This window comes from Myodes glareolus, chromosome 4 (assembly GCF_982192425.1).
Source record: "Myodes glareolus chromosome 4, mMyoGla1.1, whole genome shotgun sequence".
NCBI classification, from domain to species: domain Eukaryota; kingdom Metazoa; phylum Chordata; class Mammalia; order Rodentia; family Cricetidae; genus Myodes; species Myodes glareolus.
The window spans coordinates 42,023,062-42,050,442 of NC_142029.1; the positions used below are offsets into that span (position 1 = coordinate 42,023,062).

At 33.8% G+C, this 27,381-nt stretch overlaps 1 protein-coding gene across 2 annotated transcripts in view; it reads right to left on the minus strand.

Moving 5' to 3' along the window:
- The window catches only part of Phip (PHIP subunit of CUL4-Ring ligase complex), a 119,654-nt gene that overhangs the window by 64,262 nt on the left and 28,011 nt on the right, over positions 1–27,381 (minus strand). For both annotated transcript variants that reach the window (XM_085689455.2, XM_085689454.2), the window contains exons 7-15: positions 22,004–22,164; positions 7,359–7,580; positions 6,967–7,067; positions 4,978–5,048; positions 4,139–4,239; positions 4,010–4,050; positions 3,080–3,178; positions 1,972–2,125; positions 1,435–1,569 (exon numbers count right to left, since the gene is read on the minus strand). In XM_085689455.2, coding sequence (XP_085545581.1) covers positions 1,435–1,569; positions 1,972–2,125; positions 3,080–3,178; positions 4,010–4,050; positions 4,139–4,239; positions 4,978–5,048; positions 6,967–7,067; positions 7,359–7,580; positions 22,004–22,164 — 1,085 coding nt within the window. The remainder of the gene's footprint in view (positions 1–1,434; positions 1,570–1,971; positions 2,126–3,079; positions 3,179–4,009; positions 4,051–4,138; positions 4,240–4,977; positions 5,049–6,966; positions 7,068–7,358; positions 7,581–22,003; positions 22,165–27,381) is intronic.

A 27,381-nucleotide genomic window follows, 5' to 3' on the forward strand; every position in this document is an offset into this window, starting at 1 on the left:
ACGTAACTAATCTATAACAGCAGAACCAGAAAAATCGGTAAATCTGAAAGTGCAGCAATTCTTAGGTCTCCTGAAAGGGTGTTAGTTTATTTTCCAAACTTACCTGGTGAGGGAAAATTCAGAATCAGTGTTTAAATTACCGAAAATTACTCTTCATTTTTTAGAGCAGTGTAAGAATGCTCTTTGGAAATATAAATTACAAAGTGGAACCACTAATGTGTGTACAGTTACAATTAAGGACCAATTGGGAAACGATCAACTTCCTTATTCAACAGAGATGTTCAGAAAAGGAGCAATACAGAAATAAGAAGATAGAAAACAGACAATCTACCACATTTATAAATTTACTTAAAAAAAACTACATAATCACAAAGGAAATCCATTCATCATCACTAACAATTAAGCAAAATAGTAATGTTCATAAAAATGGGAATTGTACAATTCTTATTTCTGACCTTATCCACACTAAGGATAATCCATGTTAGTCACTTCACTAATAAAATTTCTTTATAATATTATAATCAATCAAGGATAGCATTCACTGTCATTCTATCTCTTCATAAGCAAAATATCTCACAAATAACTAGGGCAAATGTAGACATGTGTGGCTCCAATGAAGAAAAACCCACAGGCCTTGCACATGTTGAGGAAGTACTACCATCAGCTATATTCCCAGCCTGAAAATGACTAAAATTTACAGTATATAGCAATTCTGACTTTTGTTAGTTTGCTAATTACATCATGACTTTTTCTGCTGTAAAAAATCTAAACATGTAAAAATAGTAGAAACATGTTTCTCTCCTCGCGTTGTTGACTGGAATCTCAAATATAAAGTAATGACTGCAAGGTGCAGTATTTAAGAACCCATTTTATTTCATACATTTGTGAAAGGAGGGCAAATATTGGTTAGCTATCTATATATGTAATCAAACCAATAATTTAAATGTTCAACAAAAATATGCTAAATGCACATTAGAACACAGTGTGGAGGCAGAAGTCATGGAGCCAAAATAAACATCTACCACACTACCAATGTGACCAAAATTAAGAACTACATAATTCTTTGGCTTCAATTAAACAAAAAGAAGAAAGAAAAAAAGCCAATCAAAATGCAACAAGAAGATTTATTTATAATTTACCCACACTGGTTTTCAAACACATTTTCTTTCGCATAACTTAATTTACATGACTTACTGATCAAACTTTCACGGATAAAATAAAAGTAAACCAATTAGCAGAATACACAGACATTATAAAATGAGCAACTAATTATAAGCTTAGTATCTCAATACGGAATAAATAATTCCTTATTTGTAGACCTTTAAAGTCAAAATAAGGCATGAACTTTTAAAATGGATTTCACTTGTGATATGCAGAACACCTCTGTCAAAATATCTTCCACATCTTTAACAGGTATTAAACAAGAATAATTACCATGTTGAAATAAGATCGAACTTTGACTCCTCTTGCTAGATCCCACACTATCACATTTCCATCATGACCAGCAGAAAAGAGAACTCTAGGATCAAATGGGTGTGGCTCAAGAACAAATACTTCATCTTCATGACCCTGAAATATTTTAAAGTAGCAAAACAGATATAAATACATAAAAGTATACAAGAGAATGACAATGTTTCTAGAAATCATTATTAAGGTGGCAAAAACTTCATCTTTACCATGTCTAAAAAATAACAGACTATGCTAAAATAAAGCACTGTCCATGGTTTAGGTATTATTATTAATACTCGAGAATACAATTAATGATTTCTTATACAACAAGTACATCAAGCATTTACAATGCATTTCCAAGTCATGCTGCTTGCACTTTCTACATTATTCCCAGTTACCTATCAAGTTCAGTTACCCAAACAAGCAATAGGTTTTAGATAACTTATCCGCTTTATTTTATCTATTTAGACTACATTCTAAAATAAGCCTCAGTAATACTAAAAGTTCAGTTTTGTTTCTCACCATTAGTACATGAATCAGCTGACCAGTATAAGAATTCCATACTTTCAGAGTCATGTTATTAACTGCTGTTATAACTGTGTTGTCATGTCGATCCCAAGCTACCATAGTTACTTTCAGTTTTGTGATTTTGTCTTCTATCCCTTGAAGATTTTGGCTGAAAAGAACAAGTTTATTGTTTACACTGATGTTATTAAAATATAAGACAAAAAATAAAAAATATGTTTTCATTAACACTTTACAGTTATTAACATGAGTAGTTATCATTATAATTGAAAACAGTTGAATTGATATTATTGCATGGATTTAGGAAAACCAAGATTTCCACGATTATAGCATCCATAAACCATAAGGAACAGTGACCTTGAGGGAAAACCACTGCTATAATTGTCTATCTATGGTCTACCATCTTTATGCCATGTTGCTCATTGTCCCACCTTCTACTTGCTACCATGGTATCCTAACTACCCTGTTCTCCCATCCACTGAGACAACTATACACAAATACAAATAGAGAGCAACAATCGAACTGCAAAACTAGAACAACAGTTACAACATGTATTATAACTTCTCTTGGCTGAAGAAAACCACTGGGTATAAAAAGTCATCCTTTTAGGGGCCTTAATTGGTAGTGTACTTGCTTAATAACATGCAGGAAGTCTTGTGGTATATCCCCAGCACAGCAATAAAACCATGGGTGATGCCACCTGCCTGTAATTACAGCAACAACAGGTGGAGTGACGGAGGCAGGTGGATCAGGAATCCAATCCTATCTCTGACTACAAAGGAAGTTCAAATCAACCCAGTACATGATACATAAGATCAAGACTCAAAATCAAAAACCAGACATGAAGCATAAGACACTTCAGTTGCAAACATTTTCATCCCCTTAATAAAACTGAACTAAAAAATTAATTCAGCAGGTCTTGATATTCAGAGTAATCAGATAGTTCGCAAAAATCAGCACTGTTCACCTCTAAAAGTACCTCTAATTATTGAAGAAAAATAACCATCTTAGCATGGTATACAACTTTATAAGCAAATGTCATTCCAACCAGCAACATTATAATATTAAATAATCTAAATAAACTAAATCAAGCTTGACCTCTTACCCTGCCGGACGAGTAGCCATATCTAACAAAATGCTTTTCCATTCTCTTCGTTTAAATTGCCAAATTCGTGCTGTCCCATCACGACTACCACTTACAAACCTGTAAAAACAACAACAAATGTCCAATCCCACCAATAACAGGGAATGATCATAGAAGCTTTCTCAAAATGTACTTTTCCCCGAATTCTCTTTTTAAAGGACATTTTATTTACAAAATATTCCAGCATAACAAAAATGGTTCTCTGTCTCTATGAATTTAAGAACTCCCAAAAACTTTATAAGCTTGTAAGACCATTTTAATAGGTCATGAACAAGCTAATAAAAACAATTCTCAAAATGATCAAAGACAACTTAAACAGAATTATTATTTTCCAATGGAAAAAAAATTATTCCTCGGTATCAAAGACTTTGATCTGTTCTATTCAAGATGCCAAGAAGTAGCTTTATTTTCTTTTAAATCCAGAATAGAATATTTATGGAAAAAAACATCTTTTAACATCTAGGAATGTCTCAAATGTAATGTGAAAAATTTCTAGTTTTTAATCAAAGATTTCTCTTCTGATAGATGGGAAAGACAAAGGTATGGATAAAAAACAAAACAACTTTACTGAAGTCAGAGTTTGAGCTTATTTTTGCTCTCAAAGTTGATGACAACAGGTTCACCTGGACCAAAGGTCAGAGAATTTCAGTCTATTCCTTCTCTCTTGTTAATAAAGTCTGTTGCCCCCCCCCACACCCAAATAACAACAACAAAAAAAATCCTCCTATTACCAGAAAAGTATCCAAATAACTAACACTATGGCATATTGGGCAAGAAGGTTATGTTCTTTTCTTCGAGAATGAATAAATTCTACACAACTAGAAATCTGACTACAATTATCTTTACCTTTTAATTTTAAAGTTGCATTTAAATTAGACAAACATATTTTACCTGTTACTAGTATTGGAAAACTGGATACTATCAACTTTGTCCTGTATAAAAAGAAAAAATAAAGCAAAAGCTGAATACAAACTTGATTCAGTTAAGATTGTACCCATCTAGATCCTTCACCATACTCACAGTATGAAACTCCAATTCTGATATTTTCTCTGGCTGACCTGATCCAAAATAATAAACTCTAATAATATGGTCAGTGCTTCCAGTGGCCAAAAACATTCCACCTATGAAGAACAACAGCACACTTTTACAAGTAAATCCCCCTGATACTATTAACTTCGCTAAGTCTTTTGACCTCTTACCCACCTATCAGATTCCTATCCTACTTTTGCAACTACCTCAGTAATGTGCCCACAAACTCTGCAATAATACAAGCCTGTTCTCAAAGTTCACTTATGTCAGTGTACTATAGCATATATATTTTACTTAAAAAAAAAACACTATTCGTATGACAATTTTATTCATCTCCAGAACAATACTCTCACAACATCAAATTGTTATACACACAAACATTTTAGGTACTTTTGATGAATGATCCACTTAATGAACCCTTAAAAACAACAATGTAGCTTTAGAAAAAGAGCATGAATCCACAGTATGAAAATAAAATACCTAAGAAGAGCTTGTGTTCGTCTATGTTTTGGTCTAACTAGAATAAACACTGTCTTGATGGCAGCAGCATGTGTTTCTGTCTTTTGCCCTCAGTCAATACTCTACCTACAATTATCAAATGAACAAGGGTAGATAAAAACAGTTGGGATCTATTCACTCAAATTTTCATTATCAATTCACTTTAAACACTTAGGTTATAAAACCTTCTGGTAACCATTTAAAATGCTACTGCAGAAGATTAATTAGAACAATATTCTAGAATAAAATAAAATATTTTCATATTTTATTTCTGAGAAGTGCTTTCTAATGCACAATTTAAAGTTGAAAATTAAATGTGTAAACAATCATACCAGCACTGAACGAAGAGCAGATCATCTGAACTCCAGGTCGAGGGCGCTCTGTAAATTTTGTAGGTCTTGGACTTTAATTAAAAGAAAAAAAATCATTTAAAAGTCTTAATGAAACACAAGAGTAATCCCATCCAAAAATTGAACTTAGAAAAAAAAATTAAATAGGTAACAGGTCTTCCTAAAAACAATACCAAAATCAAAATACTATCAGCAGACAAATAAAATTCTAGAGATACATTCCATAGTACGTTCTGATACGTACATAGATTACTACACTGAACAATCCTAAATTTACTATTATTTTAGAAGTAAATTATATCCACTTTTAATAAACTTCAACAAATTTCATAAGGTAGAATAGCAACATACAATTATATAAGGAAATAAATTAACGATAAAAATGAACACACTGGTAAAATAGGTGTTACCTCTGTGGTTTATATGTATTATATTACATAAGCTTTTCCTGTTTAAAGTTGTATGTGTTTGAGAGGGGGAGGTGGCTATGAACAGGCATACAACCCATGAATGTATGTGTGTAGAAACCAGAAGTTGACAACATGTGTCTTTCTCAATGATTCCATCTCATTTTTGAGACAAGGTCTGTTAGTGTATTAGATCTCACAGATTGGCTGATTTGGATAGTTAGCAAGCCCCTGGTACCATCCTATCTCTGCCCCAGCACTATTCCTGGTCCCTGAGGTAAGAGATGTGCCTCTATGTCCAGTTCTTGACAGTGTGATGGGGCTTCAAACTAAGGTTCTAATGCCTGCATAGCAAGCACTTTACCAACTGGGCCATCTCCTGAGCTCTTCTTCACCTTGTAATACAACATGACAAAAATATTCTTCCACAATACAAGAATTTATCCTTATAATAAAGTAAATCTGAATGCAATATGACTCATGTTAACAATAAAATTCCTTCAAATAATAGATTATATTCAACTATATTTATACTAGTTATAACTACACTGCAGATGTTTTAGACTAATAACTTTGACATGTTTAATATAACTATGCTGAAAAAAATCAAGTAACATCACAGATTTCAAGTATGAGAATAACTCTAGTGGAGGCTGAAGCAGGGTGACTACTCAAAGCCGAGGCCAGCCTGGGTTCCATGAGCTCAGGCCAACATGGGTTACACAGTGAGAGCCTATTTCCAAAAAATGGCACATAAAGCAAAAGTACTACCTGGAACCAACTTTTTGAGAAATGGTTTTTAGTTACAAGAAAACCATTTAACCTTGCTTTTCTTCAGCGTCCTTACAAAAAGAGAAAAGAAAAAAAGAAATTGTTCTGTCACCCTGATCTGATAAACTAAAAATTATGAAAAAAAGATGTACTTAATTTGCATGAGTATTCTGCCTATTATGTATGTATATCAACTGTCATGTGTGTGCCTGATGCTTATGAAGGTCAGAATTGTGCACTGGATTCCCCAGAACTGGAATTATAAGTGTTCTTAATTGCTGAGCCATCTTTCCACCTCTACAAACCAAGACATTAACAGAAAACGAAAGCAAAACTTTGAAGTGCGACTAGAGAACATGCTATCTAAATGTGACATAATGAAACTTTAACTCTTTCCCTAAATCTAAAGTAAAATTTAATGTTTAGAGTCAGTAACGTAACTTAAATTATTCTAAAGATGGGTATTAGCAATGTTAATATGTTCTCAGCACAAAATAAAGCTACTGAGACAAAATTATACAGTGCACAAGGAAGACATATATAAAGGTAATAAAAACATATATCCTTTAAAGAAACAACTAGGCTCAAAACAAAGATAACTAAAATCAGTAAGCATGAGAGGAAAAAAATTGAAGCATGAAAAAAATGGTGAGGCATAAAAATGAAAGGGATTAGTGAAAAAGATTTCTTTTATTTACTCAAAGAAAAAAGTAAATATATTCCCTTTGTTGACTATCTTTTAAACTTTCAACCACTAAACATACTTATTTTATCAAATAAAATAGCAACTGACTTTATTTTAAGAGTTCCAGCATCCCAAAGCCAAAAGCAAATAGTGCCATCCGCCCCAGTAGAAGACAGGTATCTCTTTGAGCCACTGCACAATGGTGAGAACTGCAAAGCAATCACAGGGGAAACAGTCTTTACAAGTACAAAGACAATCCAAATAACAAAACTCGCCCTACAAACCAAATTAATAGAAACTAATAGTAACCAGAAACACAAAATGAATCAAATTCATGATTGCTATTACATCACAAGTCCATACAATTCATAAAGCAGGAATAGTTTTATGTTTTACCTTAGACAAAGTTACATCATAAGTGACTTCATAAAACTTAATTAAATTTTAATTAAAATTTAAGTTTTAAGTAAAAAAGGTTTAAAAGGGTTTAAGACAATTACCTGTAGTGATGTAATGGATGCACTGTGTCCCTGAAGAACAGCCAAAGGTGCACAAGTCCGAAGACACCAGACACGGATCATTTTATCACAACTTCCAGCTGCTATCATAGTATTCTCATAGTTAACAGCCATGTCTGATATTTCAGCAGCATGTCCTCTTAAAGTAGCTAGCAATCTTCCATCGTCTGTGGCCCAGATTTTCACAAGACAATCATCAGAACCCTTGAAATTAAAATAGACACATTGATAGAAGTAATCCTATAAATAATAATTCAACTTGTAATATAAAATACTTGAGTATGTCCATATATCAACAACTACATTTTAGGCATTGAAAACCAGAAAATCTTAAGTACTATTCTTCTTCATAAATTCCTTTTCTATGAAATCATTCAATAATTAAAATCTGTGTAAACATAAGCAATAAGAAAAGACATAGCATAGCCAGTAACTGTCATGCATCAATGGTTCCCCACCCACCATTTACAACTACCTGGTCCACTTCCAATCTTACAAAAGAATTTGAATTTCTACAGTAATAAGGCCTAATTGCAAAACAAATACATTTTACACTGGTTCCTAATATCATACATGCCATTTTGATACACAAAATTAAAAGATGGTAATTTGGGGAAGCTTCTAGAAAGTCAAAGTGTACCAAACAAGTTTACTATCACTGACCTTCAGCTAAAATTATATGACATCAGCTAAAATCATTGTTCAGAAAAAAGGTTTGGCTTTATGAAGTCAATAAACACACGAATTACTTGTTTAGTTTAAATTCAGTAAGAAATTTTTAAGAAAAGTGTCCCTAGAAAATTCTTTATCTAGAAATAAATATTATAATTTCACAATCCAAAAGAGAGATAAGAACTTATGGCTTCTATTTTTATCTTTTAACATGAAAATCTCAAACACCTAAAACATTTATAAACCATGTCATTAATCCTCATATAATGATCCTAGAAATTTAAAATTTATCAGTATTTCTTCTACATTTTTTATACTTTAAGTTAAAATTGAAAATTACTGAATGTTTGGCAGGATCTAGGTTTACTGTGGTTTCATATAATCATTCTTCTAAGACCTTCCAGTCTAATGCAAATAAAAAAGCGACAATAAAAAGCCCAAACCTTTAGATCAGAAGAGAACCTACAGAGGCAAACAACTCACACAAGTTTCCTTCTTCCTACTAATAAAATACAGATATGACATGTACATGATCACATACACAGTAGAAGTTAGAAGATGCATATTAATTCAAACTCTGCCAACACACCCTAACACATTGTCCACTTAAATACAAACTAGCTATGGTTGAGTCCTGAGGCAAACTAGAAAAGTTACCAAGTAGCAAGTTGCCTGCACACTAATTTAGAGTATGAAGCAATAATGTGAAAAATGAAGAACTATGATGCTCTATAATGGGCATCAAGCAGAGGAGTATCAGGACTAGATATATTTTTCAAAGAGTACTTTGTCATCATTGTAAATAAGGCTAGAAAACAGGAAATCAGTTCAAAGTAAAATGAATAACTTGTTACTAGTATGGTAAACATAGTAAAAAGTAAAACAGTAAATTGTTTCTAGAGCAGAAGAGAAAGATTACAAAAAAAGTCCATCTGCACACCCGTGGTAAGGTGGTAAGGAAGTAAGAACAGCCGTCTTTGACATCTGAAAACAAGTCTATCCTGCCATCTAGCACAATTACTTGTTAAATACAAAAAGGCTTTATAACACTCATTTGACTAAGTTCTCTTAATTCCATAAATTGAGTCAACCCATTCACTCCACTCAGGCAAAGCAATGTCACCACTTTCCATTACTGCTTTCAATAAACAAGTATATTCAGAACACACACATATGCAAAACATGCATAGTCCCTTTCCATAAACAAGATGTAACAACTCATTACAAGGCACTCGCCAATTGTATTAGCTCTTGTTAAGTAATATAGAGATGACTTAAAGTACATGGGAAAAGAAACAAAGGTTGTGAACGAATTATATACAATTTTATATAAGCAGCTTGAACAAACCATGGAGCCTGGACATCCACAAAGGACCTGGGGCCTGGAATCAACTCCTTCAAAATATCAAGACAACTGACTGCATTTAGTTCCGACATGTATTTATCACAAAAACAGGATTTTGTTCCATTTAGAAAATGAGAAAATATAAGCAACTGAAAATCTAAAGTGTGCCTATCAACAGTCACAGGTAGTAAATACAAACAACAGTCACTCCTGAACAGTCAGCTTGCTTTTGTCTCCAGTAACCACCTAGCGCCCTACCTTCACAGAGCCCCTGAGGGTGGCAGGCTTAGAGCTTTATCACCTTGAGGAAATTAAGGCAAGAGAGGTAAAGCATCTTTCCCAGTGTAGAAGGCAGCAGACCTCAGTTCTCTGATCCATCAGACCGTACTGCCTAAATTATTCCCCTAGCTTACCCCACAACAAAGAAGCAGGAGGATCAAAAATTCAAGGCCAACCTTGATAAAGGAGTGAGGGACAGGGAAGGAGGGAGGAGGAGTATGACGGGCAGGGTTGATGTCCACCTAACTGAATATGGGAAGCTGGACTGAAAGAACAACCCATGACTATCCCTTCTACATGAAAACCTGCTATGAGACAAGCCCCTCACTGGGCAATGAGGAGAAACAACTCATTTCTCCTCATTGAAACGGAATAAAATAACTAAGCAAGCGGGCTCTGCCCTGGGAGCTTATGGTGCCTTCGGAATCACCAATCTGAACTGAAGCTTTGAGAAAAGCTATGAAGGACTGTGAGCTGCTATCAGAGCCGGCTAACCTGGCAACAGTGTGCTGTGCTACGGAGTTGAGATCTCATTTGGCTGGGAGGTCAAGGAAGACTCCTCTATGGAAGTCAAAGAATGAGGGGAGGGAAACATCCATGGAGACCTTCTGGTCACAAGTGAATTCATGCTGTCACAAGTACAATACCGTGAGTGATTCCAACATAGATTATTTAGTTTATTTTTGTGGTTCCAACAATTAAAGCATCACTTAATTAAAAAAATAGAATTTTATGCTAACATGCATATAACACAAGATAAAAGCAAAAACATGTATAACTCTGCTTCCAAATATTGGTATGATTCACTTTGTTCATATGAATCTGAGTAAGAGTTTGTTTTACACCCCATTAGAATTATTTCCTGTTAACAAACTATGAACACTTTTAGCTTTCTGATAAAAATGTCAGTTTCACAAAAATAATGGCAACTTGGGCTCCCTCCAACCACATCTCACAAATTAAATCCTAAAAAGTCCTATTGTATTCCTAGCTTATTATTTAATAATTTTATCAACTTAATACTATTATTCTTTCCTATTCAAACAATTACCAATAACAGAACTAATGCATACTTCCCCTTACATATTTAATATTCTAAGTAACCTTCTTTTCTCCAATCAAATAACAGATGAGAACTTTTAATCACCTACTTAAGGAAATCTCTACTATACAACTCAGGGACTGATCCCTGATCCTATATAACTCTTAACAGAATTTCAAACAGAACACTAAGTATTCCTAAGCAGATTCTACCTCATGCTTTATTACTTTTGATCAATAATTTCCTTAAGGAAATTTGAAAGAAAAAAAATCAACTAGGATCTTTTCAAATGACCATAAAAATGGAAAACAACCAGAAAGGAACATAGACTGTTGAGAAAACATTTAACAAGCATGGGTACTGCCTATATGCATGTTTATATACCCTATTCATGCAGGGTCAGTAGAAGCTAGAAATGAGCATACTGCTTCCTGGAACTGGAGTTATCATGTGGACGCTGGGAATCAAACCCAAATCATCTGAAAGCTCAACCAATGCTTTTAACCACTGTACCATCTCTCCAGCTCTGAGAAAACATTTTTAAAAGAACAATAAACTATGTGAACAGATATACTTGTGATTTGTGTAATCTCAACATATGAAACACAGAAGATGAGCTCAGGGTCATCCCTGGCTACATACTAAGCTTGAGGCCAGCTCAGACTACATGAAACCCTATCTGGAAAAACACCAAAAACAAAGCATGGTAGGCTGGAGAGATGACTCAGCACTTACGAGTACTTGCTACTCTTGTAGAGAAGCAGGTTTGGTACCTAGCACCCATATGGTGGCTCACACTGTCTCTAATTCAAGTTCTAAGGACTATGACACCTTCTGACCTCCATAGTACACACCTGGACACATACATACAAGTAAGAAGAAACACTGATATGCTTAAAAAAAATCACAGACCAAAATGAAAGCAAAGATACATAAATGCACTATAAATGTGTTCTATTTATTCACTGTTGCTCACCAGGGATTAAACCCAGTGCAATGAGTTCAAGAAAAGTGCACCACTGCTTCAATACCTTACACACATGTTTTACATAACTGTGAAAGGTTAAGTTGAAAATTGACTAAAATTATTCTTTAAACAGATCAAACTGTTGATCAGAATTTAAACAAGTTTTCTTTTCTTAAGCTTAACTGCAGCACCAAATGATACTGGGGTTTATAAATCAAAGAGTAAGACATCAGATTCTAATAAGAGGAAAATGTTAAAATCGTATTAGGTATTAAACAAGAACAATGTTATATAAATGGTGAAAAAAGGTTCAGTATCAATAAGGTATATATATTTAAGATATATGTAGGAAAGATACATGCATGTGAAGGAGAATCAGAACAAGAAAAACTAGACTCTATTTTCAAGAGTCTAAAGCCCTATCCTCACAGCCAACTCAAATGATGGTTTTGGTGAGATAGTAATTCCTCCAGTGGGTAGAAATCTCATGTTTCACTCAATGTGATGGGCAGCAACCATCTTAAGGGAGAGACTATCACTAAAAACTGAGCTACAGTAAGAGCTTGAGATCAGGTTTGGGAAGTCACAATTTGGCCTACTTCAGCCACTGAGTGAGGAAAGGTTCAAGGAAGCTGTTGTGAAGGTCAGGTGGCAGGAGACTAGATGAAGGACAGGAGGTACCTCATCAAAGATATCTTGCACTTGGTGACTAACAACAGATTTCACCAACTGAGAAAACTCTAGAGCTTGAGAGATTCAACCTCTGCAACCATGCTGCTGAGGACAACAAGCAGATTGACCTTTGCAACTATACCTAACGGTCACAGAGCAAAAACACTGCATGAAGATGAATAACACTCAGGAGTTCTTTGAAAAGCATCTGCTTTATGAAAAGCATATGTCTTTATGAAGACAGATCTGCCTCAGGGCCTGGTCCCTTTCCACAGTCCTGATAGGCTTGCAATAGCCACACCAGCAATGATGATCTGGGGAGTGTGCAAAGGGTGAGAGAAGCAGGTCAGTCTTTAAGACTGCAAAGCTCAGTGTTGTCAGAAAATGTCCCTGGTAGGTAAAGAAGGAGACCTACCAAGATAAGAGACAGTAAGGTGGACATTAAATAGCTGTCTAATACATATACAGCACCAGTCCAAAACATAGGAAATACAAGAGTCTATTAGCTCAATTGACACTCTCAACCTTCATATTACATAATTGGCCATCTCAAATCAGAGAACCCAAGAAGAACCTGCTCAAAAAAACAACAACCAAAGAAACTAATCTCTTACTACACTGACCATGCTTGATTAGACCTCACAGAAAGATCCACCTGGCCCTGACTCCTGAGTGCTGGGATTAAAGGTGTGTGACATCAAGCACAGCCACATCTTTTTTTTTTTATTAAAAAATGTTGTACTGATTACACTTTTAGATGTACTTCTGTTTCATAGTGCTGTAAAATAATTTCAAAAGCTTTTGTTTTAGTTCCTCTTCATACACCACCTGATTTCACTTATACTATTTTCACTACTGAGTAGTATTTTATTCTTTTCAGTTTATTATTGGAAACTATTTTGTTTCGTTTTAACTTAAAATACAATCTGTTGGTGTGGGAGGTCCTTCTGTCTACGTGTTGCTTTTATTGGTTAATGAATAAACTGGCTTGGCCTATAGCATAGCATGGGAGGAGAAAGGCGAGTTAAAGAAGCCATGCAGCCCTGGAGACAGACACTGGGAACTCTACCTGGTAAATGACAGGCACGTGGCGATATAAAGATTACTAGAAATGGGTCAAATTACTACATAAGAATCAGCCAATAAGAAGGTAGAGCTAATGGGCCAAGCAGTTATTTACTTCATACAGTTTCTGTGTGATTATTTCGGGGTTAAGCGGCCGGGAATCAACAAGCTGCTCCTTCCTTACTACAAACTCTTGTTTCTCCCCTTAACATTCTCCTACCCTTGCTATTATCCTTTCCCTTTTTTATATTTAACTTTACTCTCCCCCTATTTCTCTACAGGACTCCTTCCTTTACTTCTAAATAAAAGGTAGGGGAAGTGAGAGTAATAAGTAATGGATATCTGTGAAATGAAAGCAACGAAGGGACTATACAGGCAGGTGTTTCCAAGTATGGGAGCAAGCCAAATGACAGGAACATGGGTAAGGATAGTAGAGGAGGGTGACAAATTAGAACATGACACATATTTATGAAATGTCATACTGAAACATTACTTTCATACTAAGAAATTTTAAAAGAAAATGAATTAAAATATGTATAAAGAAGTACTGAGAACAATTTTTAAAGCAAATCAGAAAAACTTGCATAACCAACCTCAACAAACACAAGTAATAAAAACAAGCACATGGATATTTCCTGAAAAAGAAAAAGGAACAAAAGGACAGACCAAAAATGTGAACAAAGTTAATTTGTTCTTGTTTGAATAAAACAAGACTTATTGAATAAAAGTAATTAAGAAAAAAAATTCCAAAATTAACAGTGAGAAAACCTAACACTTTTAGATAGCATTTAGGTATATTTATGTAGTACAAACATCTTGACTGGCTTTGTCTTTATTTTGATTTTTCTTTTTTCAGTAAAGTCCCAATGTCCAGTAGAAATTGGTAGGCATCAGCTACAGAACATTATACCCAGATACTAGCATCTAATCTGGAAAAGCTTAACCTATGGAAAATCTGAGAGACTGTTAAGAGCAAGGATGTAACCTACTAAAGTACTTACTAGAGAATTTCAATTGACAGACCCTGTTTCTGAATAGTCTGGAGAAGCAACAGAAGGTCAAGTTTAGAGAGAACTTAGTTATTAGTTTACACATGACAACAACAGCAGATATAACTGCACAGAGCTGCCACTTACTGTACATAATTACAGGGAATGCGATAATAAAAAAAATCAGGCTAGCTACAAAACTGAACCATTATTTTGGAGGTCACTTTAAAGCCAATTATAATGTTATATAGTGTTAATCGCAAAACAGTATGGACAAGAAATAAGTAGCTATTTTACTTAATATAATTACCTTGAAAAGTGCTCACTGCCATGTTTCTAGTTGTCTATGGTCCCTAAACGTAGTATAAGCTGAAATATGGTACAATAAAAATTTTATGCAGTCTTTAGCTTACCTAATCTTTAAAAAGACCAAATTTAATATCTTGTCAATGAAGATTGGAGGCAAAGAAGTTAAAATATACTTTCATTCTGAAGATACAATAGAGTACAAAGGCTTGATAAAAAAAAACTGGGATATATACAAAATTTAGGTTTGTTCAAATAAAAATATTTGGTTTAATGTAACCTCTAAGTTCATTGATTCTAGTGCTAAAACTGAAAAGACCACACATATCGTACTAAAGAAAGGTGCCTTTAAGACAGGCCTTTATGCTGGAATTACTGCTTTTTATCTAATTCTTTTAAATGTTATATATTAGTGATGGTATTAATAATTGCTTTCTTTCATCTAAAAAGTTTATCTAAAAAAAGTTTAAAATTTTATGAATCCCTCTATAAATAGCCATAATAATAATAATAATAATAATAATAATAATAATAATAATTTGAGAGACAAAGTCCATGATGGGAAGAACTACAAGTATTCTTTTGCATACAAGTCTAGGCAACACATATCCAAGGAGGCGTATGGCTTTGTTCTTTTGAGGAAGGAAACTGCTACAGGTCTGACATGCTTCTATTTTGTAATGCACTAGAGTTTCTGATTTTCCTCAAACTTCAGAAAACAAATGGTGTATATTCTACATAAAAATTCCATTAAGCTTTAACACAAAGCTACAAACCACATAAATCTGATATAGAAAACAAAACACAGTCAAAACTCTATATTCACAATTTTACTTTCTTGAAGCAGGTTTTAATGTAATTAAGATAGTTACTTATTATTTATTAAAAAGGAAAGCTTTTAGAACGATAGTTATTTTTCATATGGCTTATTCAGTAGATACCCTTGCCTAGTAAGTAAACTATCTTTTCCAAAGTCCATTACAGTTGCTGTTATAAAACAAAAAGCTAGAGAATTAGAAGTGACAAGTCTAGGGGCTGGGGAGATGACTTGGGGTTAAGAGTGCTTCCTGAGTTCAGATCCCAGGATCCACTAAGTGTTCTGCAAGTGCCCGTAACTCCAGCTTCAAAGGTGATGGCCACAGCAAGAACACGGAACTTGCTGGGTTCTAGCCTATCAAAGAAAGTAAGAGCCCCAGGTTCAGAGAGAGATGACCTCCACTTAAAAGAATAGGCTAAGAGTAGTAGAGGATACCAACGGTCTTTTCTGGTTTCTGTACATGAGCACTCGAACATACATGTACACATATACTCTCATCACACATACGCAAATTTTTTGTGGCAAGGAAGTAAAATATTAAATGAAAATATCCAATATAATAGAGAAGTGATAAAGTTCATGTTTGTACAGGTAGAAAATTATATACATTTGGGAACAGAGCAATTTTGCTCAGCTGACCTTAAAATTAAACCGTAAGCCTGTAAATCTTTCCCTTACTTTAAAAGGGGAAAAAGGTCACACTTAGAGAAAGAGAGAGACACAGACAGAGAGACAGACTTTTCTGAACTCTTTTTTAAGAGTAGGTTGCAGACCTGATACCCCATTTGCTCCTTAAACACAGACAATCTCTGATATAAGTAAGCTAGCTAATATAAATACTATCTTTGTTATTTATACATAATACTATCTTTAATATGCAGGATCCATTCAATCTGTCAACCCTGCTCATAGTATACTGTTTTCTTCTTTTGCACTGCACTTCATATACACATTACACTTAAATGTCACATTTCTTCAGGCTCCCCTACCTGTAATTCCTTCTTATTTATGTCCTCAAAAGTTTATAACATGGTCTGTACAATGTCTCAGAACCCAGTTCTGCAGAATATGTCTTTTTGACCAGATCCAGCTGATGTTGCCTTTGCAAAGGCTACATTTTCCTTATTAGAACACTTCTCAAAATGTACAGTGTCAACATATTATACAACTAATAAAGTTAATTTGGTCGTGTTTTTTCCCATTTTTCTCACCTCCAATTTTTCCTCTTAAACAATTGATACCTTTTGGGGCATAATATAAGATTATGTCAAGATCTTCAAATAAAGATTCTCTCTATCTGCCTCAACCTGCTAATAAAGAAATTAACCACATGAATGATTTGAGAAAATAATCCTATCCCTAGCAAAGGGAATAAGTAGGTAGTAGAAAGGTTTTGAAGAGTAAAAAGAAAGCTCTGCATTTGATGCATAGGGAAAATAACAATGTACCTAAAACAGAAGTGGAGACACTCAGCATTTGTCAAAGTTATTTTTTATCTTAATAAACGGGAGCTACTGTTAACAATACCTTGGGGTGGGTAATTTATAAACAGCCACTTAAATGCTCAGAGTTCTAGAGGCAAGTAAATCTAAGACCCAGAGACTAAGAGAGTCAGTGTCTAGTAAAAAGCTCTATATCTACTTCCTAAGTGGCAACTTCTAACAGACATTGCCCAAGAGGCAAAGAAGTCTCCTTGGGCCTCTATATAAGGAAATCAGCCCACTATTGAAGTCTTGACCTAACCATTAACAAAAGGTATCTTTTAATAGGGATTTGGTTTGAAGATACTTTTGAAATGGGAGATTTGGGGGTGGGGACCACAAACATTTAGATCAATGCAATAATTAACAACTTTAGCAAACTCATAGGATACCATCAGTTTTATTTTGCCTTATTCTTGTGTCTTTCATGAAAACCTCACCTATGGCTTCTATGACACCCTTTTCTGCCTACCTACTATCCACCCCCAGAATCAGAGGCAACAGCCCATGCCAATTATTATGTCAGTTTTAAAAGTTGAAGATTAAGCTTCCTTCAGTTGTAATGTTTTTCATATAAATGATTTTTCATATAAATGATTTTTCAGCTGACTCTTGTAGGCTAGATCTCATTATTGTTCCCACTACTGTTAAGAATGTGTATTTTACTTTCCACATAGGCCTCTCAGACACAAGAGCAGCATGTCCTACTTAGCAGACAATTCTGCTTAAAAGCCTGACACAGCAAATGAGATGACTTCCTATTAAACAAGTTAAATACATATTCTCTCATACTTGTCCTTGTACACACGTACGCGTGTGCCAGTCTTTTAAATCTTATAAATCTTATTTTCAATGTGCTAATCTTATTCTTATTTCCCTGTAACTGTTCAGGCTCTACTTTGCTTTATGGATCACTGCCAGAACCTTTTCAATTTACACCATCCCAACATCACTACTGCTTTAATCCATATATCATAACAGGATCCATAAACGGAAGCATACATCCACAATCCCAGCATTTTGGCTGAACATGAGGCAGAAAGATGGTGAATTTCGGACCAGCTTGGTTTCTGTAGGAGTTTTATCTTAATATTATCAATTCTGTGCTATATCTAATATTGCAAAATTATATATTATAGTTTCTCAGAATGTGCAAATGCCTTTCTCTAACTCTGTAATATCCAGTCAATTCAGCTAAAGTGTTACTTCTCCAGCAAATTACCTTACCATTTTCTACAGTAAGGTTGAATCAAGGACCTAATCAAATATATCAGAAAGTTTGCATCATATGGTATCATTACTGTCCATTTACTATTTGTAAACAGATGTCTTCAAATTTTATATCTCCAATTCTTAGAATCATGATTAGTTTAAAAAAAACTCAAATTCGTTAAATACATCAACCCATATTCTTTATTATAACCTCTTAGTAAATGTAGTATTTTACATTCCTTTGCCTTAATCTCAATAAAAAAAAAATACATTTTACATTTCTGAAAAGGGGTGTGTGAGATCTGTCCTCTCCTCCCCTCCAACACTATATGTGCCTCACTTTATGTGCCTGGCTCATTTGAACTCTCTACATACAGCCAGACTCTGCCTCCTCTGGAATACTGGGATTAAAGGCATGCATCACTGCACCAAGCTGGGATCACTGTCTTTTATATGCTCAATGAACTTTTGTATTATTAAGTCCTGAGAATTCATCAACTGTTTTCCTTTCATAATCATAATTTCAGGCAGTGATTCTGAAACCAAGTAAAAAGATTACAAAATTAAGCAAGAATTAGAAAGTAAATTTTAACTTGTATATTAACTCACAATTATGCTACCTCCTTCCTTTTAAAACATATTCTAAGACAATATTAATGACTAAAGTAAATTAGCACAAAAAATAACAGTTTCCTAAAAGAAAATTTCACTTACCAATTACAAGGATTTCCTGTAGAACTTTTCATAGCATTTATGAACAAGAGTTTAGCTGCAGGTTGGAACATAGCTCAGTGGCCTAGTCATTGAGTTCAAACTCTAACATCACACAAGCATTTAAGAGAGTAAAAATAGATAATGTTTGCTTAAGTCTGTCTAGAAATTAACAGCAATATCTAAAGCTTAATGGTTTTTATTTGTACCCTTTGATAGGTACTAATAATATGCAGTGTTTCACATACTACCACAAAAATCCCTTTATGTTGCTACTACTGCTATCCATTCCTCTTTCTTAAGAGGTGGTAGGGCTGTGACTAGAGCACTCTGATAGCAAACTTGATGCTCTTAAGGACAGAATTAAACCTGCCTAGAGTTGGGACTTTGTAGAAGACTTAATAGTCCCTTGGTAAAGCCTTCAATATATCTGAACTAGCAACTTAGAAATAAAACTGAAAGTCTTAGAATACCCAATGTACTAAAAGAAAATACTGATTAGCCCTTTACCAAATTATTTCAATAAAGTATGGCAATGTGTTGACACGTCAATTTTTTATTTGTCATGAACCATTGTCACAAGCTTTACCTAGCTCTCTTCAATTTTCAAGACCGAACTGTAAGTACCAGTCAGTTCAGTATGTTGAGTGTTTAGAAAGTTGAATGGAAAATACCCATTATCATTTTGACTTTACAAGGTAAATACGAGGAGTAGTTATAAATGTGGCCTGTTACCCACCCATTGAAGTAATAATACAAAGCTAAAAGTAAATTGAAAAAAAAAAACAGGACTCACCACTAAAACGATGGCTCAAAGGTCAAGAGCATATACTGAAAAACCCTGTTAGTTCCTATCACCCATATAAAGTTGCTTATACCTGCCTCTAATTCTAGTTCCAGAAGATCTGATACATGGCCTCTGCAGGCACCTGCACATAAACTAATGTGAGTAAGCGAGCACACAGACACACACACAAAACACACAAAGGATAAACTTTAAAAAACAAAAAACAGGTTCTACTAGCATTTTACTCCAAGATACTATTTCAGAATATATAACTACAAATCACCGTATGAATGAAAGCTGAGAGCACAACTAATAAATTATATCATATTCTTAAAGATAGCTTCTTTTTTCCCAAATTAAATGCCCTGAGATGTACATTTTCTTAAAAGGCCAGATAACAAGTAATTTCAATCTGCAGGCCATATAATCCTATAAGAAACCATGTAAAAAGTGCTTTTGTGTTCAACAGTGACTACATGAAGTAACTACATAAGCAACTGTTTATTTATTTCTATAAAAATAAACTATAAGAACAAGTGGTAGGCTAGATTGAGGCAAAAGTAGTTAATTTGACTATCTCCTGGTTCAAATTACTCTCAAATGCTGTACTGAAAATTTTATTAGGCTCAGGAAATAGGAACAAATACATTATTTCATTGTTTCCTTCAAATTATTCCAAGAGATTATGCATCAAATTCCTATCAAATCAGATAATCCTGCATAAATTTGATATTTACAATCCATATTTTTCTTTAAACTCCCATAAGGTACTTTACTAACATCAAAAATAGAAAATCTATGATTTTTGATTTAATAATTAAAATGACAATGGTATACATTTTTATGGTCAACAAAGTATAAAACTAACAATACTTTTCTTGTTATTTCAGTTTATTAATACTTTTTAAGGAATTGCTTCATATATTAGAAATGCCATGATTTAGGTTTTGAAAACTAAACATAATAAATTAATGGCTAGGTTGATTGATATTCAGTTACAATTTAAAAGTCAACTACTAATGTGGATATAGCAAGCATAAAGTAAATATAGATAACTGTTCTTCATGAATTTAACAATCTATATGGAAGTTTAGAAATTTTTATTTTTCCGTCACAAAACCAATGGAGGTGACAAAAGGTGAAAGTAGGAAATATTGACAGTGGGAGTGAAGGACAAATGCTCAATGGACTAAAAGAAGAAAATTCTTTCAGATGTTCTTTTCTTTAGCTGTTCTGTAGATAACTGAATATATAGGTAGTTCTCAATTTATATGTAAATTTACCCAAAGAAAAACAAAAAATCTATAATAATTGTTACTTTTATTAAAATTAGCAGGTGGAGAGATAGCTCAGTAGTGAGGAGGAGTCTGTGTTATTTCTATAGAAGACTTAGGCTTGATTCCCACACCTACATGGAAGCTCACAACCATCTGTTAACTCCATTTCCAGGAAACCTAATGCCCTCTTCTGAACTCCATGGGCATCAGGTGAACCCATATATTGTGCAGGCAAAACATTCATATGCATATAAAATAAAACAAATCTTTAAAGTTAGCAGCAATTCCCCAAAGTCAAAAATGGGAATTTCTATATGAAGTTTCTTGATTCAAAGACAATTAAGGACTGTGTGAAGGCACACTTTCAGTCCAAAGGATAATGTTTACTAAGTACAACCATAGTAGTAAGATAAATATTATCCTCACTGAATAGTTAAGGCACTTGAAAAAGTAAGTTGAAATGCTTCCAAAATAATTTTTCTCCCTCAAAGCAGAAATGTTCCACTCCTTTCCCCCACAGCACAATAGAAGGAATGGAACAAATGACTCCCAGTGCCTCTTTAGAATCACAGCTATTAGAGAATCAGGTGTGAGGGATCAAAACCCCAAGCAAAGAGTATCTGATATACCCAGAATTTCTATCACCATTTAAAGAGAATGTTCTCAGGTTAGCAAGTGGTTCTCTGCAGAGTAATACTTTCCTACAATTTACCCAGGGTCTTAAAAATAAAAGCCCCACCATCTATGTGATGACTATTGAGAAATACATAAGTGAACCACATATGTGTAACTTTGATTATACTTTAGGAACTTCTGGACTTGCAAAAAGTTTGAATTTAAATAAAAACTTCTTAGAGCTTCTTAGAGCATGCTTTTAAAAATTACCCAAATTCTCTATTCCCATTAAAAGATAAAAAAATCAAAATTTTTACTTCAAGTCCTCATTTAGGCAATGTTTCTTCAATTTTATCTATCAGAAAAGGTAAGACTTTAAACGTGACTTACAGTAAATATCCGCCTGCCAGTTCGATCAAAAGTTACACAGTACACCGATGATAAGTGTCCAAGAATTCGTTTATGCATCTTCATATGCTGATATACTGCAGTTGGAACAAGTCGCTCAAGTCTGTATTTCCCATTCAGCTTCCTTGAAAACAGAGTATCCGCTACCAAGAAAACGGGGAATATAAATGTACTCCAGAAACAAACTGCGTTTCTTAAATTCAGATTTCTAGAAGTCATTTCATTTATTAAATGCTGATTTTTAAAAAATGCTTTCTATATGGCTCCTAGTTTAAACTCCTCAAATAAACGATAAAAACAATAGTTGCTTGAAATAAGTGTCCTCTTTATTCTGATCTTATAAAAAAAACTAAATAAAGTCAATGATTGTATCCAAAGTCACAATATAAGGCACAAAGTTAGGATTAAAACTCAATCCTAACTCTTTGGATTTACTCTTTGGCCAGAATTCTTTAAAAAGAAAGCATTCTATATGTGTGTGAGTACACACACACACACACACACACTCACACACACACACACACCTTTTAAGGCTATGAAGTAAGGTTACCATACAAAAGCAGTTAAATTTGGACTCCAGTGATTTTTATTCATCAATGAATAATACTCAAATACTCTGTCTCCCAGAATGATTTAGAACAAACCTTTCCATGCGTGAAAACAGAAGTCACTTGGGGATCTTGACTTCAAGAGCTGACTGAGGCTGATCTTCTACACTGACTCCAACACAAAAATCTTCTCATCTAACTTAATAACTACTGAATTTACTTCCTATACATACCTTAAGTACAGAGAAGGTATACCCAATAAATCTAGGCTAATTTCTATCTTTAACAGAGGCGGCTGATTTTCCCCAAAGCACATGCCAGCTATACTGGCTAGTTATCACTGCAGTTTCTCACTTGCACTTAATCAGAAAATTTCTTAAAAGCAGTATGTGTCATTTTATGTATACACACATACTATATATATATATTCTCACACATGCACACAAACACACACACACACACAATAAGCTATTTAACTCAAACTAAGAATCTAGCAATTACACCCTACAGCTTATGAAACAAAGGTATATCAGGTATATTGTAAAGAATCTTGATAGTTTTTCCACATACAAGTTTTGGTTCACATATTTGTGTGAGTCCTGCTGAAACGCTAACAAAACTGCATGCCTCATGGGTTTTAAAGTAAGATTATTTCAAAGGAAAATTAAATTACGCTTAATATTCTATCAGTATAAAATCATATATTTGAATACAACAAATGTTTACTGTTAGCCTACAAATGTAATTCAATAATCTAACACCTGAAAGCATTTACAAGTCATCTGAGAGCTGTGAATTAACTTAGTTAAGTTTAAGCAGGTTATACAGTAATCTACAGTTACAGAACACTCAGTAAGTTTCCATGATAGTTTAGTCTCTGACAAGTATTCCTTATACACAGAAATAACCTGGTATTAAACTATATAATGCTTGGTTCCAATTTTATTTTGCGGACACAAAACCAGTTATCAATTATCCTTCAGAAGAAAAATAAAACCGTATTATTCAAATACCACAGACCACTGACATGTCAGACTCACCTGTTTGTACCCCAAGAAAATAATAACTGTGACATGCAACCCCAATTTATCAACATGTACTTTAATTTCTTCTATCCAAAAACTTACAAAATGCTTAGAACCTCAAACTATATAAGAATATTTAACACTGTTCAGGTATGAAGATACAACTGTTGGAGACAATTAAAATATCAAAACTATTATTTCACAATGACTAGCAATAGTATGTATCAAAATTTTTAGTTGTAATTTTTAAAAACTCAAAGTTGGTAATAATTATTGATAAAATATTTTATACATGAAAAAATGTTAGTGCCTTAAAATGGGCTTTAGTCAATTTTCAAGATAACTAGAATTAAATATGAGTCAACTGGAAAAAATAAAAACCTCACATGACTGAAACAGTGAAGTCTGCAAAAAAAAAATCCAGAAACACAAGAAACTATCTTTAACTACACTTACTGACAGTTAACGAGTAATTAATTAGTTAGCATTCTATCCTGTAGTAGAAAATATTACACTTATAATAAGTCATGACCCTACCAACAGCACTAAAGATGTGACATAGTAAGGAAATAATATATAGAGATACGAGGTAATTGAGTTGGTGATTCAAACATTCTAACTTTAAGAATTAAAGAAGAAAGTACATTAAAATACAATTGAGGTCAAATTTGGAAAAAGACAACTGTATCAAAGTAGGTCACTTTTACAAACTAAAAAATAATTTAGGACTCAATGACTTCACATTTTTCTTTTATTATACCACTACTATAACATCTATCTATCCTTCTAGATCTATTTCACCAAAAAATAAAAATTACCTTGTATTTCATTCACAAGCAAATGCAGAGCCTTTTAAACAAAAAGGAATATAGGTGAATCTTGGTTAATAAGATATTTAAGGTTGTTCAATGTAACTTAGTTTCATGGGGGAAAAAGATAAATGGCAATTATTCATATTCTAATAATAGGCTAATTATATTGAGTAAAAAAGAAACGTCTCAAATTACAGAAATTTTAAAATTTCACTAGAATACAACATCAATGTTTTAAATGAACACAGCTAAATAGATGGAAGGGAATAAAAAGCAACTGTTCCTTTATGAGGTTACTTATAGTTCTAATTTTAAGTGGAAATATAGCTTTGGTGAAAAAGTAAGTTTATTTTCCTAATTATGGAGAAATGAAATATTTCTAAATTCTACCAAATAACACTAAATCATTCCCCCTTGGGAATTCTTTCTTATCGTCCCAAGACAAAAAGATACCCCTCTAGGCAGACTAGTGAATTTCGAATGTTTCCCAACTTCACCTCTCATGCTTACCACACCTTTTCTACTCAAACCTACAGTATTTTCACTTCATTTAATACTGACCTACCCAGGTTTTACATAAACTTGTCTCATATGATGGTTATGACTATTAACTGTCAACATGACAAGAAGGAAACAGGTCTCCAGGGTACACATGTAAGGGATTGTTCATAATAAGGCTAACCTCTGAGAATGTCTGAGACTGTCTTGATCAATGAATGTGGGGAAACACATCGTAATTGTGGGTGGAACCATTTCCTGAGCAGGGGATCCCTGACTATATAAAATTGCGAGGGAAAGCTCAGCACTGTATGCATGAATGAATTTACTGTTCTCAGCTTTAGACTATGAATCCAACATAACTAGCTATTTCCAGTTCCTGATGTCTTTATTTCCTTCCTAAGGTACTGTAACCTGTAATTGTGAGCCAAGTAAACCTTTTCCCTGTTAAGCTGATTTTGACAGGGTATTTTACCACATCAACAGGAAACTACCCTAAGATGTAGTCCACTACCTGTCTGCATTCATTTGTTACTTCTCTCTACTTTGTCAGCTCCAGGTACTAATTACCTGCTTCGTTCTTCCAACACACCAGACATGCTTCTAATTTACAGCGTTTGCACAAGTTGTACCTTCTGCCTACACTGTCAGGGGGGGAGTGGGGGTAGGAAGGGGGCTTGTTTGTTCTTTTAATCTTTCCTCAAATGTCTGTCACCTTTCTATGAAACCAAAACCGATTTGCCCATTGAGAATCACAATTCACTCCCACCACTGGTAACCTTTGGTACCCTTTATGTAGTTATGTATTCACTTAAAAAAAAAAAAAACCTCATTTACAGATAAAATCACATTTTTATATACCATATTTATTTCCTGCCTCTTCCCACCTACAACATAACTCCATAGATAATATATTTTCTTTGTTTTGTACTTTGTTTTGTACTGGCTATTTTTAGATCAACATGTATTTGGTGAATTAACAAATAAGTAACACAGTAATAAAATAACTAGGTTTAAGAATAAAATAAAAATGGAGCGTCTCTGTATCTAATAAATAAAAAGATATTTTCTGTCTCCAAACACTGCTTTGTATTTCAACTACTCTGCTAGATAGAAAAGAGCATAACTAAATTATATTTATTCAATTTCCTGAAAATAAATCAATAATGAAATAAAAATTTTAGCTCTTTTCTGTCTCTCGGAGAGGTAGCTTCCGTCTCCCCCTTCTCTCTCTCTTCTTCTCTGCTCTTCTCCCCTTCTCCCTTCCCTTCCATAACCACTAAATAAATATCCATCCTCACTCTGAAAAAAAAAGGAAGAAAAATTTTGGAAATTAGCCACTGAAATATCAATTGCTTTGACTCTCATAGGTGAAAAGCCCACATTATACAAAATAATTGTGTATGCAAAACAATACCTGTGCATGTAAAGTATCAAGCTATAGTTAAACTCATTAATTTCTGTACCAGAAAGCAAAACTTCACAAACAAATCACTTTGTTCTTCTAGCTATTTCTCAAGAACTGAGTTATTTCTCTAGTCACAATATTGGTGTATAATCAACTTAGAAAATAAAACACAATGCAAAAGTACAATGCAAAACCCCCACTCAAAGTGATTTCATAAATTATATAAGTTTTGTTCAAAAACTGTTACTTTAAAACCTATGCAGTATTTGTATTCAAATCTGACAACAGAAATGTTAAGATTACTTTTATTCTTTTATTGAAAATAGATTCTTTCCTCACACAATATATCCTCATTGTAGTTTCCCCTTCCTATACTCCTTGCAGTTCCTCCCATCTCTCCCTCCCATCCTCACCAACTCCCTTCCTACCTCTCATCAGAAAAGAACAGACTAAGAGATAATAATAAAATTTAAAATTTAAGACATAATAAATCAAAAACTATCACATTGAAGTTGGACAAGACAAACAAACAGAAGGCAAAGAGACAAAGAGAAAAGGCACAAGAATCAGATATTCTCTAGTCTACACACTCAAGAGTCTCATTAAAAAAAGGAAAACACTAAACTGGAAACCATACATTAAAAGAGACAATGAGGATCTGGTGCAGACCTGTGCATGCTGCTTCAGTCTGTAAATTCTCACAAGATTAAGCAAGTTACTCTTTACAAACTTCAGTTCCTCCAGATATGTTATGTAAAATCATTTCCATTTTCTACAACATACTTGGCTTATGTAATGCTGTCCTTTGACACTATCACATTTTATACAATCATTAATAGCATTTTTTTCCTTTCTCCTAGTTCAGTAGTGTCACTGAGAAAACAGTACAATAAATAATTATAAATTTTTGTTTGCATTTCTCATTTAGGTTTTTAATACATCTGCTACTTTAATATAAACTATAAAGTGAGTTTCTGAGAGTGATCTCCATAGCTTCATATATAAATGGAATAAAGGAGTATGACCTCAGTGCAAGATTCCACCAAGTTAAACTTCTAACTTTGAAAAG